The sequence below is a fragment of the Panthera uncia genome, chromosome C2 (assembly GCF_023721935.1).
Source record: "Panthera uncia isolate 11264 chromosome C2, Puncia_PCG_1.0, whole genome shotgun sequence".
Taxonomy (NCBI): domain Eukaryota; kingdom Metazoa; phylum Chordata; class Mammalia; order Carnivora; family Felidae; genus Panthera; species Panthera uncia.
Window position 1 is genome coordinate 112589532 of NC_064810.1, and position 17720 is coordinate 112607251.

General features: G+C 37.6%; 2 protein-coding genes across 7 annotated transcripts in view; one reads left to right on the top strand and one right to left on the bottom strand.

Moving 5' to 3' along the window:
- Positions 1–4296, top strand: part of HLTF (helicase like transcription factor) — a 49376-nt gene extending 45080 nt beyond the window's left edge. For 4 of the 6 annotated variants that reach the window (XM_049629699.1, XM_049629702.1, XM_049629703.1 and 1 more), the window contains exon 25: positions 2038–4296. In XM_049629699.1, the coding sequence (XP_049485656.1) occupies positions 2038–2190 (153 nt within the window). In that variant the 3' untranslated portion in view covers positions 2191–4296. The remainder of the gene's footprint in view (positions 1–2037) is intronic. The other 2 variants (XM_049629701.1, XM_049629700.1) reach the window with 2 other exon arrangements.
- A 6383-nt stretch (positions 4297–10679) lies between these two features.
- GYG1 (glycogenin 1) overlaps positions 10680–17720 on the bottom strand; it is a 34969-nt gene continuing 27928 nt past the window's right edge. Inside the window, exons 6-7 of the mRNA XM_049629710.1 lie at positions 13989–14208; positions 10680–11538 (exon numbers count right to left, since the gene is read on the bottom strand). Coding sequence (XP_049485667.1) covers positions 11365–11538; positions 13989–14208 — 394 coding nt within the window. The 3' untranslated portion in view covers positions 10680–11364. The remainder of the gene's footprint in view (positions 11539–13988; positions 14209–17720) is intronic.

Below are 17720 nucleotides of genomic sequence, written 5' to 3' on the forward strand. Positions count from 1 at the left end.
CTTACAGCTTTCAAGTTGTTTTCAAAATAGGCTTAATGATATATAAGCATGATATAAATTTTTCCTTACGTGATGGTCAAAAAGGTACCCTTTAAGGGCACCTACGTGGCCCAGTTGGTTAAGCATCTGACTTCACCTCAGGTCGTGATCTCATGGTTCATGAATTCGAGTCCCACGTCGGGGCTCTGTGCTGACAGCTCAGAGCCTGGAGCCTGTTTCAGATTCTGTGTCTCCCTATCTCTGTCTGTCCCTCTCCCAAGAGCTCATGCTTTCTCTCACAAAATGAATAAACATTAAAAAATTTTTTTTAAAAGTCCCCTTTCAATTTACGTATACCTAAGACTTTGAGTATATTTATATTTCGCTTATCTGTTAATATTTTTTTCTATGAATTGGTTGGTGTTTGCCCAGTTTTCATGAAGTAAAAATATAGTCTTATAAAATAAAGGACTCTTTTAAAATTTGGTAGGTATATTGCAGACGGTTTGTTATCAAGCTTTTCCTTTGAACTGGTTGTGTTTTTTATGATTTTAAAACAGGTCAGCTTTTTAAAAATACCTTATGGATTTTAAGATCTTAGAATTTATCTTCGAATTTAAAAACAAATCCCTCCCATATTCTTTTAAAATGTTTTATCTTTTAGGAGTCATGATATGGGTCTTTTTTCAAATGAAGAGCCGTGTGCTCCATCTTTTTTTTTTTTTTTTTTCTAAAGTATATCCTTTTTTTCTCCTTATTTGAAGTGTCACTTTTATCATAAACAAGTTCATATATATTAACGTGAGTCTCTTTCTGGACTTTTGCTCCTGTGTTCCGGTTTCACTAATTTCTTTTCCTAAGCCCAGGACAATATCACTTTAATAATTATTATGGTTTTTTAAAGTATGCTTTGATAACTAGCAGGACAAAGTGTTCTCATTAACCCTTTTTTTTCAAGATTGGTTAATATGATTATTTACTCTTGAATTGAACTGTGGATTTATAAGTTACCAGATCCCATTTAAGAAATCTTTTTTGGGGTTTATTGAATTTATGATCAATTTGAGAATGGTCTCCTTTATAAATAAGGAGTGTTCCCATACAAGAATTTAGTATGTCTCTCTACTTAGGTCTTTTCACATTGTATAGTTCATCTTGTTTAATTATTACAGTTACTGGGATCTCTACACAATGTTGAATAGTAGTAGTGATAGTAATCATTCTTGACCTGTTCCTTTTATTGTTTTAAGTGTACTGTACTTGGTAAAGTTCTAGTGGGATACATTTAAGATTGAGGACATTTATTTGTAGGTTAATGAGGATATTTTTTAATCAAGGTTTTTATCAGAAATGTTTAATTTTTTTATTTTTGAGAGAGAGCATGAGTGGGAGAAAGGCAGAGAGAGAGGGACACACAGAATCTGAAGCAAGCTCCAGGCTCTGAACTCTACACAGAGCCCAACGTGGGGCTTGAACTCATGGAAACCATGAGATCATGACATGAGTCAAAACTGGACACTTAACCTGACTGAGCCACCCAGGGCGCCCCTATCAGAAATTCTTCTTAGGCATCTTTTTTCTCTTTAACTTTTTCAGATTGTAGGTTAAACCAGGTAAAGGCTTATTCCATTTCTTGGAAAATCTCATTTGGCTATTTAAATATAATGCTAAATTTATATTGCTAATTCCAGTTACAGAGTTGCCTATAAAGTTTGCTGGTTTTGGTGCTGTTGTAAAGATGTAACTTTATGGCCTTACAGCCATATTCTTTATACAAGAAAGCCATACTGAGTGATGAGGGAAAGCAGTGTTCAGCTGTAGTTACTATGTCATGTTCTGAATATACTCACTGCATATTGAGGAAAAAAAGAGCTAAATAGTTTATAATAGATTATTGAGCAATTTTAAAAGCTTTGTAATACAGTAGAAAAGCAGATTTCCTTATAGTGGACCAAGATTTTATCATGTCTTAATTTTTTTTTTTTTTTTTTACATTGAAGATTTTAAATATTGTAACCTAAAAGTACTTACCATTTTTTTTTTTTTTTCTTTTTAAAGTTCATTGTGAAGGATTCTGTTGAAGAAAATATGCTGAAAATACAAAACACAAAGAGAGAACTTGCTGCTGGAGCCTTTGGAACTAAAAAAACAAATGCTAATGAAATGAAACAAGCTAAAATTAATGAGATCAGAACTTTAATTGATTTATAATTTGTGGGATTTTGGTAAGGTCAGTTTGATTAGATATATACAGAAATTTTGGAAATGAGAAAATACAGAGTTTTAGAAATGAGATCTAGAGAGTATGTCTTCTAAAAGGAGCATATCGTTTTATATTAGTAAAGTATGATCTCTTCTATATATGAACCTATTTTTAATATTTCAAATAGCAATAAGTTCTGTTACATACTGTGGCCTCAATTTTTTGAGAAAAAAAGTTACTTTTTCAATTTTTCATAGTACCTTTGCTGAGTATTTTCATAGATCTTTCAAGTACTCAGCTTTTTCGTATTTCAAATAAGGTCAAACCTTTTATACTTTTGACTGAATAAAGAGTTATTTTCTGTGTTGGACATACTTCGTTAGTCACTAGAGCTTCCCATTTGTGATGCTATATAGATTCACAGTCCCTGTAAACGATTAGTATGTATAGACTATATACAAGAGATTTTATTACTTTGAAAAACCTATTTACATTCCAGAATCAAACCTTAAATGAGAGACCCAATTCCAGGTTAGCAAGTTACTTACAGGTTTTTTTTGACAGTTTGAGATACAATTCACATTGGTGACTTGCAGTTTTATGTTTATGAAAATATTAGGGACTGTGTTAGAACACTTTTTCTCCATTTTAGTCCAGTTAGTACTATTGTTGTTTAAATGTAATTTGATGTGTTAGTGTGTAAATACAGTCTGTGGGGGTGAGAAGTAACCAATTCTACCCAGTTTGATTTGAATACTTAAATTATGGCATTGCTGAATAGATATTTCTATATGTATAATTTTTATTTATGTAGCTTTTTTTAAAAAAATAACTTTATAAATTTTTATAATTCAGAAGACTACTATATGTGAGAGGCGTGATATCTGGATGGAAGTTGGGCTGGATGACCTCCAAAATCGTTTCAACTCTTAAAGACATCTTAATCCTGAATGGAAAAATTTCTTTGTTACTGTGTTTAGAATCAGACTTTGATTTTGGAACTTCAGTAATTCATCCTTACATTTATCTATAAAATTAGTCCTCTTTTTCTTCCTTTTTGTTAATAAGCAGACTCACAGTAGTTGCCATGGCATTCTAGAGGACTCTGAGTCACATTTAAAACAAGCTCTACATTTGGCAATCACATTAGTCAGTAGTGTTTTTCCTTAAAAGAAACTTTGTTCCAGAGACAGATTAATTACTGTAACAGAAGCTTCTGTTTGACGATACAGACTTAAGAACACCATATAGTTTATAGTGTTAAGAAATGACTTAAAGAGGATCTTGGAGGCAGTGTTGTGTTCCAGGGCATACATCTAGATATGTGCTAAACCCATCAACAGCTAAATTCTCCCCTCCCTGTGTTGTCTCTTGCTCCAAGGGCAGCAAGAATCTTTCCAGTCTCTTTTCTCTTTGGCATCAGGTAAGGCAGAGGGCTGGTTAAAAGATCAACAGACTTTTCTGCACAGATAAGAGTGGAATAATAACTTCGGGTTAGTCCCCTGGCATTAGGAGCAATGGGGAATTTCTGTACCTTGTAGAACTAGCATTACACAAAATCAGGTTGATCAGAATCTGATGAAATACAGTATGTGGATTTCTAAGTGCCAACACACTTGTGAGATTTAAGTACAAAAAGTTTTCAACAAAAAAGACATAATCTACTCTTCTTGCTTTATAAAGGCAGAGCCTTGCAAACATAAAAGTGAAGATTTTGCTTGCTTCTTTACCCATTTATAGACTTGTTTTAAAACTCATAATGATAAATTTGGCAAGTCATTTAAAAAATATCTTTTTTGTGAAGTCCTATTAAGTGGTGTTAAAAAATTTAATTCTGCCTAAGAAAATCTATAAACTACCGGAATGAAAAGTTCATATTATGCAATGCTGTTTCATCATTATGTAGAATAATAGCTTTAGAAATATCTTGAACACACTGTATTCCCACTTGTGGTTCAAACTGAATTTTGTGGTTCAAATTGGATTTTGTTTTGAATTTGAAATCAATAAAAGTTTTAAAAATTGGCTTCAATGCCATAATTTTGGTGACTTTTTCTCTGAAGAAAATTTATCTCATGCTGTGAAGATACCTATATTACACAATTGTGTTTTTTACTGACAGTACATAAAAAGTACTATGAATAACAAGAGTTTCCCCATTCTTCCCACCTTTTTTATTTTGGTCAATTAGGTTCCATTTCTTGTTTAGAAATCAGAGTGTATATGTGTTTAAAGTTTGTTAAATGTCTTGATCTTCTAAAACATCGGTTCCGAGTCTTTTTATTTTCTCATCTGCCAGAAAAGAGGGATGGTAATACCTATGTATAGTGGTATCAGTAGCATAGCACTCTGAATTGTAGGTTTTGCCTAATCTAGGATTGAAATAGTAATATCAAGAAAATGTTTATTACTAGTGAGTACCAATGAAATTATCTTCAAGCAGTATATTCTGTTGGGAGAAGTCAAAGGCTTTGTATTTTTTACATTCTTTATGGTACTTGCCGAAAGTTCTGTTCATTAGGATTTGGAAGATGCATTAAAAATATGAGGATGGCGTGCCTGGGTAGCTTGTGCTCGGTTAAGCGTCTGACTTCAGCTCAGGTCATGATCTCGCGGTTCATGGGTTCAAGCCCTGCATCGGTTTTGTGCTGACAGCTCAGAGCCTGGAGCCTGCTTCACATTCTGTGTCTCCCTCTCTCTGTCCCTTCCCTGCTCACACACACTCTCTCTCAAAAAATAAACATTTAAAAAAATATACGAGGACAAATTTTATGTTTGGTTTAATGAGAACTCAAATGTTCAGTCTTAAGTTTTTAGCTATATTAACTTTAAAATATTTGCAAAAGGCATAATACAGTTTTCCCTCATTCATTAATAAGTGTGTAGTAACCTTCCTTACAAGTTCTACATTCTGGAATGTGGAAACTTATTTGTGCAGTACTTGTGAATAAGAAGAGCCAAAAATACTGGTAGCTGTGAATAATGACTGAGACGCTTCCCTGCAGTAATGCCTACTTCAAAGGGGAAACTTGATTAGAAACCTTGTAAGCAGACAGGTTATCGTCCCATATTAATATATTCATACTTCTTATAAGGGAGAGTAGTCTTTTATATGAAGCCATAATAACTTATTCCTTTTTAAAGGATAAATGACTTATTCTCAGTTTTTGATTAAAAGGAGGTATTTTTTTAATGTTTATTTGAGAGACCGAGCACGAGTGGGGTAAGGGCAGAGAGAGGGAGACAGAATCTGAGGCAGGTTCCAGGCTCTGAGCTGTCAGCACAGAGCCCGACGCAGGGCTCGAACTCAGGAACCCTGAGATCATGACCTAAGTGGAAGTCGGATGCTTAACCAACTGAACCACCCAGGTGCCCCTAAAAAATGAGAGGTTTCCAGTTCCTTATTCAACCTTCCTGATCAAGAGTCTCCTGACAAATTTAAACCCATTTCTACTTTTAATATAAAAATTGATTTCTATAGGAAAGGAATACAAGTTTAATAATGTTTGTATTTCAATATATATGGCATAGGCCACCCTCATTAACCTGAACCAAGTGTCCAAAAGTTTGTATTAACTAAGGTTACATTGGGACTTCATTTAGAAGGCCATCAAATGTCAAAATGATTGCTTAGATTGATGGCTAAAAAAGAAAAAATTCTAGGACAGGTCTTTGCAGGTTGAAACTCAATTCTAAGAGGCTATTTAATGGGACCAGAAAGGATATTAAGAGTCATCAAAGAGTATATGTATTGTTAAGTATGTGCTGCACTTACTGAAGAGAGAGGAATATTTCAAGAAGGTTTTCACAGTAAGTTTGCTGCCTTTTCAACATTCTAGTTAATTAAAAATAAAGGCAGATAAAATTAACCAGGATAAAGCTTCCTGAATGCTTAGTTTATCCTTTTTATTAGGCGAGGGAAGGGCTATTCCCTAGTGGTACATTGTAGCATTTTAAAGAAATCTTGCCCTGGTATCATTATGTTGATAAAGAAAAGGTAAATTAAGTATTTCATGAGAAACATTCTAGTGAAGGAGATGGAGACCTAATAGGCCGCTTGCACATACAGGTGAAGTAAGGAGCTAAACATTTAATTTTTTTATTTTAAAAAGTATTAGCAGAAGAGAGGGACGGGAGGGGGGGGGGAGGGGGGCGGGGGGAGAGAGAGAATCTCAAGCAGTCTCCACACTTGGCACAGATCCCACCTGGATCATGACCTGAGATCAAGAGTTAGACTCTCAAGCTACTGAGCCACCCAGGGGCCCCAAGATAACCATTCATTTTGTATATGCATTATAGACCTCGAGCAAGCATGGAGCTAATCTCCAAAGGCATGAATCTGACCTTTGTGTAGGCAAATTTGTCTTACAGCCTAAAGCTATTCTACCACTGTTCACAAGTTTTTTTTTTTTTAAAGGATATATTGATCCTCTACAAATGTTCTTATAATCCGAGTTATTTTTGCCATTTTACACATCTTACTAGGTGACCTTTGGTATTTTAGGATCCCTGGAAAAGATTTTACAGTGTAATTGTGCAACTTTGCATGGAAAAGTTAGTACTTTACCTTCATTAAGGCATATCCTTGGAAGATAAAGGAAAGAAATCTGTCTAGCCTAGTTCAGGGACTTCTCATAGCCTCTTGACACTTTTATGCACATGTTATGCTATTTTCTATAGTATGCTTATCCTTTCAGATTCCAAGTTAATTAGCCTTCAATATATACTTATTTAAAATAAGTTATGTAAGCCTTTTTAGAGTTTTAGCTCTTATGCAATGTAAAACAGGAAACAAAATATTAAGGCAAAAAACATGGAGTCATAGGTTTGATTTCCCCCACACACACCAAATTTGAGGCTTTCATATCTTTTCTCAATGGTAAAAAGAAAAGGCTTTGAATCTTGTAGTTCTTTTGCTACAGATAAGTTCCAAAATACACTTAACTATCTGGATTACCTATTGCATGGCCACAATAAAGCAGTATTCGTTGTCTGAAGACTGGGTTTCTGTTCATCTCAACCAGGGAGGGACCCAGGAGCCAGAAAGGCCTTGACCACCTAAAATAATAGGCTTCAGTAAATCCATATACAGTTGACCTTTGAACCAACTATATATGGTGCTGACCCCATGTGCTGTTGAAAATCTACATATAACTTGATTCTCCAAAAACTTAGCCTACTAATAAATAGCCTACTCTTAGCCAGAAGCCTTACTGATAACACTCAACACATACTTAAAAAAAAAAAAAAATACAGTATAAAAAGTATATATAAAGTTTGTGCGGGGGGGCAGGGGAAGAGCAGAGAGAATCCTAAGCAGATTCTGCACTGTCAGCATGGAGCCCAATGTGGGGCTTAAACCCACAAACCATGAGATTATGATGTGAGCCAAAATCAAGAGTCAGGTACTTAACTGAGCCAGCCAGGCACCCCTATTACATACTGTATTCTTAAAATGAAGCTGGAGAAAATTATTAAAATCATAAAGAAAATACAGGACACTGCATCCAAAAAAAAAAAATCCATGTATGAGTGTACCCTCACAGTTCAACCTGTGTTGTTCAAGGGTTAACTACTAGCATTCAAAGGCCCTATTTCTGAACATTTGACTCTTCCTAGAATTTTTATTCTAGGCAAACAGTAGTGAGAAATGGTAACTGTCAGAGACTGAACATCAAGAAACAAGTGAATACAGAGTAAGTAAGTAGATGACAAGAGCTGAACTCCTTAGAAGGTTTAAGGAGCCCTTGTCCTTATAGGTAAATGTTGACCCTGAATACATCACAATATTATAGCATAGTCCTATAACAGAAGTAGTGTCTCTTTTAGGCCCATAAAACTGCTGAAAACAGGATAAAGAGAGTTGTAGGAAACAAAGTATGTTCAGAAGCTGAATCATGTTTGTCTCAGCCAAAACTCACAACAAATTCTATCCTTGGGTTTTACCCATTTATTTTTACATTATAATTTCAGTCAGCCTATTAAGGAATGCCTTTGTGAAAGGTATTTCCCAAGTCCTATTTCAAGCCACCGTCCTTATCCCTATAGCAAAATGAAAGCTTTTCGATTAAATTGTGTTACTCCCCAGAAATTTCTGGCATTTGTATTTCTGGTTATATAGAGGTTTCTCTGATCTCATGGTCTGTTCTAACCATACATTTGTTTAAAGCAGAGCAGAGCTATGGAGCTTGGAGTACAAAAATTTGAATCGTCTGCAGAGTATTTACCTCTCTTATTCTCTGATTATCTGCAAAATGAGTACACTATATATATGTCATAGGATATGAGAATTGAGATGTAAATGCCCAGTAAGTTTTCTTTCCTTTTTGCTTTTTTTACAGTTTTATTTATAGGAGATTGAATTTCAGCAGCTGAAACTCAGAGAAATAAGTTAATCAAATAACTTACCCAAGTATAAAAAGACTGTAATCCATTTGTGTATTTGTAATAACAAGCCGAGAAAAAGCAACCCATAGCAGACTATTTTAAGGACAAGCCAAATCTTACTTAATGCTCCAAGTCTCAGTGACATTAAAAAGGTAAACGCTACACAAATACATTTATAGATGTTATTTATGGTAACGTTTCCTCTATTACTCACAGAGCCAAGATTGTCTTTTGGAAAGGCTTTAATCAGAAGGTGGCCCCCCGGCTATGCAACAATCACCTCACCGCTTCATGCCTCTTCTGCTGAAAACCTCACTCCCTATTGTATTGGTATAAATACCTCAATGTATCTAGTGGTTCTCAAATGTCATTTGGGACAGTCTTTTGGATTGCCTAGTAGTTACTTGAAACGGAGATACTATGGCCTCAACCAAGACCTACTGAATCAGAATTTGTAAGTGATGAGGTGTAAGAAACTGTACTCACAATTAAGTCTCCAGTGTTTTAGGGAGCAGTGAGGTTGGAGACACAGTTGCTCGAGCGCCTCATCTTCTGTTCCTCCTTTCTCCTCACTCCTCATCCAAGCCATCGGCGACTTCGCTGCCTTCATCCTAGTGAAAGGTATGCTGCATTACCACTGTCTCTCTCCAGGACCACTACAGTAAACTAACTGTCCTTCCCATCAAGTCTTTTGTCCTTCATTCAAGCTGTTTTCCACCAGTTGCAAAAGGAGTGTTCTTAAAACGTAAATCCTAAAGGTAAGGCAATTAGATCTTTAGGAACAACTACAATGGATTGAAACTAACCACATTAAAATTCATTAATTCATAATGATGCTTAGAACATAATCCCCCCCAAAACCACACTGGTTACCTTTGGAGGATGCCAGGAAACCAGTTCCTTATTTGTATACACATCTTCCTCAACTTATGATGGGGTTACATCTCGATAATCCCCCCCCAATACAAAGATCCTGGGATTTAGGAGTATCTTGAGAAGAGCTATCAAAGCGCCTGATGCATGGAGGCACTTAAATCTTTGGTAAAAGTGCTTTGTATACTTGAGGATTATAGCAACTCATTCTCCGCCAGTCCAAATAATTGTAGTGTTACCTTCAGAAATCACTTATCATTTAATATTCTACAATTTTAGGGAAGTCCTCAGGTTCTTCTGGAGCTCTCCGATAGCCAGCCTCCAAGGTGGCCCCCATCCATTCTTGCCTCCAGAATTCCATACACCCCTCTATTCATTCACACCCACATTGAATAGGGCTCACCTATGTAACCCATAGGATATTGGGGAAAGAAGGGCAACCTTGGTTGATTAGGCCATAAAAGCCATTGCAGTTTCCGCCCAATTAACGCTCTCAAGTTTCTTCTCATCATGGTCTTCTCTCCTGTATTTTTGTTTTTCCCCAATAGAATGATCTGATTACTCACATTGGTTTTAAAAGGTCATTTTGGGGCACCTGGGTGGCTCAGTCGGTTAAGCATCTGGCTTTAGCTCAGGTCATGATCTCACGGTTCGTGGGTTTGAGCCCTGTGTTGGGCTCGGAACCTGGAGCCTTCAGCTTCTGTGTCTCCCTCTCTGCCCCTCCCCCACTCATGCTCACTCTCTAAAGAATAAACAAACATTAAAAAAAATTAAAATAAAGGTCATTTTGGATCCTGCCCTTCCCTGGCTTGCCACATCCTTGCAGCCTAGAATCATCTGTACATTTAATTAATATCCTTTATACTTCTCATTTTAATTCATGAAGACACCAGTTCCAGTACTAACTGTCCTGAAAGATTATCAAATATGTTCAGAGACTGATAATGATTTGATGCTATAATATTTTCCAAAATCTGAACACTCAACTTAATATGGACATAAAATGCGGGTGACGGATTAAATACATTTGATCTCACTTTCCTCCATCAATCACACCCATTACCATCACTGGAGAACACAATATTTAAATGTTTCTAGATATCTAGAAACCAATTCCAGTGTCAAGTGTTACACTGGTTTTTAAAACACTGACCAATTCTAAAACTCATGAACAACTACTTGATGCGTTTTTTTCAAGGGGAATGGGAATCCTTTATTTAGACAACCAGGATATGGCAAGAAGTCTTTATTTTCATACAGGGTGCCACTGCAGGTAACCATCAGAGAACACATGGCTGTTTACAGATACAGAGAACTGAACAAAAGCGTTTTCGCATGCTGTAAACTGTACATAGAAAACTGGTGAACAACTTCAGACACTGAAATTAGGAAATAAAATGGGTTAACACCATCTGTTGATAGGTTGATGAATCCCTTAGCAGTGTTCTAGGCTGTCTTTACCTGGAAGCACAATTACAATCGCTCTGGTGGCCTCTGGGCAATTCTAAATTGTGGGTCTAGTCAAAGGTATAACAAGCAAGCACGAGAGAGATACCCTGTCCCAGTCTGAAGAGAGGCGGATTTAGAGCCTGTCTTGGCACGTTTCTAGAGTCGATACAGCCAATTTAATAGCTTGAGTTTCCCTTACCACATAGGTCAGCAAAATCCAGACTCTCTGACCATCTGCTGAATAAGCCTAGGGTTAAAAAGCAGAACACTGTCCACACATAATAGAACTGCTACTTCACAACTTTTGCCCAGTTCTCACCTGTTGTCCTGCAAAATCCCCTCATCTGATGAATTTTAATTTTAGCAAAGCTTCTAGCAACTGTAACAGACCTTGCTTAACCCAGCTCTAGATACTAAGCATCCGAAACAAGTGCCTGTGAAATGGATGTGTCCATGGGAAAATGGCAGCGTTTCTACTGGAGGTAAGTGTCAAGTTTCCTCTTGATGTTGTCAAAGGAATCTGCTCCCATGTAATCGGCCTGGCCCTGTTCCCACCGCTCCTTCCGTTCTTCTGAGGACACAAAAGGCTGTGCTGTAGCCGGGATCTCCCCGAGGGACAGATGTGATACGGCTCCCGAGACACCTTCCTAAAAAGGAAAGCATAATCAGACTCCTTGAGAGCTGCAAAACAGACTGTTTTAAAAGAACGCAGGAAGTTGAAGAAGGTGAGAAAAGCCAGGATGAATTATCATGCAAAGTAGCAAAAACTGAAAAGTATTACATGAAACAAACAAACAAAAAAGACACAGGAATACAAGGGTCATATGATTTTTTTCCTAACAAAATGAAGACTTCTGGACTCAGTGAAAACATTGGGAGAACAAAGTAATTAGGGTTAATGTTTAAGTTCTGCATACCTTTCTACAGAAGCCACAAGAGAAAGCCAGTGTATAGACCAAGTCTGAAAGCTGCAAACAGTTCATTAGAAAGTGTAAGATGGATGGACAAGGGAACACAAGTCTCACGATAAATTCTCGATCTGTGTGGGCTCTGAAAGGTTGAGAACTTAAACAAAATGATCCCTCAGAGCCTAAGCTTCACAAAGGACCTAACCAGAGAGCCACACCACATACACAAGTTGTCAGGTTAGAAACGTGAGAGCTTAATTGTTTGAGACTATGCACCAAACGTCTCTGCTTGTTGAAGCTTATTATCAAGCATCTCATCTTGTAGCATGTGTGAATTTAATTGGCTTAATCTGGATCAACTGTTTCCATTCCCATCGCTTTTCCTTGGTTCCTAATTCTCAGTCCTTGGGTTGTGGAAGCAACAGGGTAAATGTGCAGGAAATGGAGCAAACCTACTCTACGTTAAATTAGGTTCTCATGACTTATACAAAGGCAATTAACTTCAAGTGCACAATAAAAGGATATCAAAGCTATTCTTCAAAAAGCTCTGAGGTGAGAAGGTACTAGAACTAGCAGAGAAAAAGGAAGGCGAATGAATCCATACAGGTACTGCTCTATAACGGAGGAAACGGTAGAACGAAATTTTTGATTACTGGTTTTTGTTGCTATACATATGTAAGTGTGTATGTGTGTGTTTATATATACTGGAACTCCGAGGCATCTGGGCAGATTCCAGAAGATTATTTTATAGCTGAAGCAACATTAAGTCCTTACCCTAGATTAGCCCTGCCTTTGCTTCCACTTGCAACAGGAATGATACAGGGAGTTTCTTCCAGAATTCTCTACTTCATGATATCTGTCAGAAGGTAACAGTCTTGCAGACCTAGATTTGAGTCCCAGTTCTGCTTTTGATGAGTATGTTATACAACAGAGGTAATTTAACTTCTTTAGGCCTCAGTTAATGTTAATATACAAAAAGAACATAGTAACAATAATACTTGATAGAGTAGTTGTCAGGGTTCTGTAATAATAGCTAACTTTGTTTAAGTACTATGTGCCAGGCAACATTCCAAGTACTGTGCCAATATTATTTAATAGTCCATAGAAAGCAATTAGAGTAAGAATGTTAGTGTTATTTATTTTTCCCTTTCTCCATTTTACATATTGGTACAAGTGCTAATAAGTAAAATGGCTAAAATCTCTACTATGGCAAATAAAAGGATCTCTTACAACTTTTAGCCTCTTATAATTATACCAAGGTAATTAACTGATTAGACTGGATTATCATTCACTCATTCAATTCTATTCTTTATATCTTAATACGCAGCATAAAAGTATAATTTCTCATCCTCTTCCCATTTTTCCAAAAGAATAAACCTCACAGGAAGACTTTTAAAGTCAGAAGAGTCTAAGCAGTTTGGTGTTTTAAATGTTAATGTCATCTTCCTCTTACAAGGAGATTTCTTTCAAGATCCTACGTAACCATAAGAGCACAAACACAGCAAACCAAAATAATCCTAGAAAAGTATCTGTTGTTCCATGTTCATGTTATTGTAATGTTCACTGAAAAATACATTCTTCTAAGCAGATGGCAAAAATAAAATACATATATTTAAATGTTTGCAGTTTCTTTGAAAAAGTGTCCATTCATCTAAAGCATGAAACAGGGCACTATCTAAACCTTAGGAATAATCTCAGAACCTTAGGACAATGAGCTAAGAATTCTGTAGATTACACACACACACACACACACACCTCTAAAACCCTTTCTTATGCTCTCAGATCTAATCGAAATTTGCCACAAAATCTACTACTTTAATCTTTGCTGGCACTATTTCTCCCCTCTAAGATGGACAATTTTCTACAAAAATATTATTTATGTATTTATTTATTTAAATTTAAATTCAAATTAGTTAACATACAGGGTAGTACTGGTTTCAGGAGTAGAACCCAGTGATTCATCACTTACACATAACACCCAGTGCTCATTCCCACAAGTGCCCTCCTTCATGCCCATCACCCATTGAGCCTATCCCGCCACTCATCTCCCTTCCAGCAACTCTCAGTTTGTTCTCTGTATTTACGAGTCTCTTATGGTAAAATACCACTAAATACTCTACCTCTACCAGTCTATCAAGTTAAAAAAAATTACAGCATTAAATTACCAGAAAGGGTAAAACAGAACCTACCACATTTAGGTACGAGTGGGGATCTTTGACAAGGCCAAACTGTTGAAGCAGAGGTAAAACGTTGGTGGTGAAGATGTCCCACCACAGGTTGAGAAACTCTGGATGAGTCATGGTGGGATCATGGGACTCGCTTTTGACACTTTTTGTTTTAGGATCATAAGTATAATTCCATGGTTTGATTCGCCCCAGGAAATGCACAACTTTGGCATTTGCACCAAATCTGCCAAGGGAACACAAGTTGAAGCCATTAGTGGATTCCGAGCACTGACAAAAAGATAAATAGCACTTTGTTCTGTAGCCTGAACAGTGCACCTTCCATCTTGTAGTAGTGGTTGGTTGGAAAAGATATGAAGCTCACAGACAAATTTTTAGACATGCTTTTTAAATCATTCAATTGTATGTTAAATATACACAAAAATCCCAAAGTAGTGGTGGATCAGTGCAACAACCAACACACCAATCCACTGCAGGAAAGGTACAGCACGTGGAAAGCCATTTGGTATTACCTCGTAACATTGAAAATGCTCGCGCCTCTGGCCTGGAAGCTCAGCTCCTAGGCACACATCCTAAAGAAGCTCTTAAACATGTGCAACAGGAGACATACTCAAAATGTTCACGGCAGCAGCACTGTTTGAAGCAGTCATCACTGGATACAACCCAAGTGACCGTATCTTACTGGGTTAAGATTGTTCAGCAACTGTTCACTCCGTTTCCCAATCTCCACAGCAGGAATGAGATTCCTGCCTCACTGATAAATTGGGCATGCTCACAGCACTTGCCTTTGGCCATGAAATGTGGGCAGAAGTGACACTGCCTTTTAAAAACAGTCCCTGCTTGTTTCTGTTCCTTCTCTGAGAAGCTGTGACCTCTTCCAGCAGAAGAGTGGATGAGACCCATGGAGCAGATCTGGATCAAACCTGTGGCCTGGCTCCAAACCCTGCTGAGATGATCAGAGCTGCCTCAGCCTACCCACCAATATATGAGCAAGAAATACATACTTACTGTTGAATGTCACTGAGATTTTATGATTACTTGTCCATTTTTTTTTTTTAATGTTCATTTATTTTTGAGAGAGAGAGACACAGTGTGACAGGGGAGGGGGCGGGGCAGAGAGAGAGAGAGAGAGAGAGAGAGAGAGAGAGAGAGAGGGAGGGAGGGAGGGAGGTACAGAATCTGAAGCAGGCTTTAGGCTCTGAGCAGTCAGCACAGAGCCCGACGCAGGGCTCGAACCCACGAACTGCAAGATCATGACCTGAGCCAAACTCAGACGCTTAACCAACTGATCCACCCCATTTAATCTTTTTAAAGGATAACTTATGGTGTATTCAGATCATGGGATGTAATACAGCAGTCAAAATAAATTGTAGCTATACATATCATGTAGCAAATGGATTTTTTTATATTACAACAGCAAGTTTAATTAACATCCATAACTGCACACAGTTACATTTTTTTCTTGTGATGTGATGTTGTAAGATTTACTCTCAGCAACTTTCAAATATGCAATACAGTACTGTTAACTACAGTCATCATGATGTACATCACATCCCCAGGTCTTTTTATCTGATAACTAGAAATTTGTATCTTTTCACCACCGTCACCCATTTTGCTCCCTCCCTACCCTCTGCTTCTTTCAGCCACCAATTTTTTTCTTTGTATTTATGAGTTTGTCTATTTGTTTTTAGATTTCACATATAAGTGAGATTTTATAGTACTTGTCTTTCTCTGCCTTCACTCAGCATAATGCCCTTACAGTCCATCTGTGTTGCCGCAAATGGCAGGACTTCCTTCTTTTTATAGCTGAATAATATTCCATCTTACATGTACATATACATTTTCTTTATACATTCATCCATCAATGAACACTTGTCTTAGCTATTGTCATTAATGCTGCAGTGAACATGGGGTGTGAAAATGGATGAATTTTAAAAATATGATGAAAAATTCAAATTCAAATAGAAATACATGCACAGGAATCCACTCCCATAGTGCAAAGCAAAGTACTGCTTAAAGAGTAGAAACCTGATCAACATATAAGTGTCATGATGTTGGTTACCTCTGGGGGAAAGGGAAGCATGATGGGAAACAGACACACAGGGGCTTCTGAGGTACTGGTTGTGTTCTATTTTTTAACTTGCATTTAAAAAAAAAACATTTTTTATATATACCTTTTTGTGTATGCACTGCATCTCACAACAGTATCCTAAAAAGACTAAGAGTTAAGAGTGGTCCTGTTCTGGCTGGGAGGAAATCTGTGTATATAAAACCAAATATTAAAGGTAAAGATAACATGTGCCAGAAGAAAAACGGGAACAGTGAGTGCTCTGGGAATGCAGAGGCAGGGAGGTCGTGGAAGGTAGGTTCACTGGGGCAGAGAGACTTAAAGCTTGTACAGCAGACTGGATCTGGGTAGCTAGCACTAATACAGAGAATTCTAGGCAGAGGGATAGCAAGTATCAGGTGAGCATATGTGTGTTAGATGGAGGGTCCTCCCAGTGGAGCCAAAGAGGAAATTTTGCTAGGAAAGGAAGAATGGGACAGGTACTTGGGTGTTGGGCTCAAGTGTTGGATTTTAGTGGATTTATCCTATAGGCAACCAAAGTAGCTGAGCATGATGTACAGACTGAAATAATGCAAACTCTATTCATGTAACTTTTCTGATCTTAAAAAAAATTTTTTTTTTTAATGCCAGAGACCTATTACATAGCTATCACTATCAGAGTTTCCTATGTTTGGGGCCCAAATTCTTTTAGGGACATGATTGGGAATAATAACAGTCTGGCACGGTAGACCTTACTAATGTTAACAGAGGCTCTTAGAGGCCAGTGACTTGCCTGCAGCCCTATAGCTATTAAGTAGCAGAAAAAGGATTTGGCACATTTCTGCTTCTTAAGCCTGTCCTCTTAGCAATCCTACCATGCTGCCACTCCAAAACTGAGAAAAATAGAGCCTATTGTAAACTTCCTCCTAAGACCGCTGGACTATTCCACAGTTCATTTCTTCTGAAAATGCAGTAGATACCTGGTATCCGCAAGTTTACTCTTTTATATTTTACACACCTACACACATAACCCACAGGTACACAAACACACGCATACAAATACTCTCAACTTTATCCTTAAAAGGATAGAAGTCATAATGCTCAAAATTTGTGCAGATAGGGCTATCAACTAAATAAGCACCTGCTACGCATAAGGCACTATGCTCAGTGCATGACCCCAAATGATTTTCGTCCCAACAGGGAGAGGGGTCATCTAACGTAAAAATAAGAAACGAGCACAAACGAGGCAACGAGTCAGGGCTAGCAGTGCAATGCTGACATTAGGGTCTATGAAAATGCCAAAGCAGTTAGTGCAGGTGGGGATTTTCAGAAGAGGCTTTGTGCAGGAAGTGGGGTCCAGAGGAGACCCTGGGCAAGATGGCAGTTAAGATAAAGGCCTTCGACAAACATTCTAATGGTGACGGGGGAGCCCACAGCCCAGAGACCTGACGCTTGTGTTGATGGGGCTGGCGGGCACTGCCTCATCTACAACACAAACACACCTAAAACCAGAAGAGAGCACATGTGAAAGAACAGGTGTTGCTTCCGCCTTCTCAGACATCCCGTCCTCCCGACTCGTCTTGCCTGGAGCAAGAGCCTTGTGTGCTCCTCCTAGAGTAACTGGCCATTAATTTCAATCCACAATTTTGCCTAGACCTAATATGAATGTCATAAATTATATGAAAGGTAAT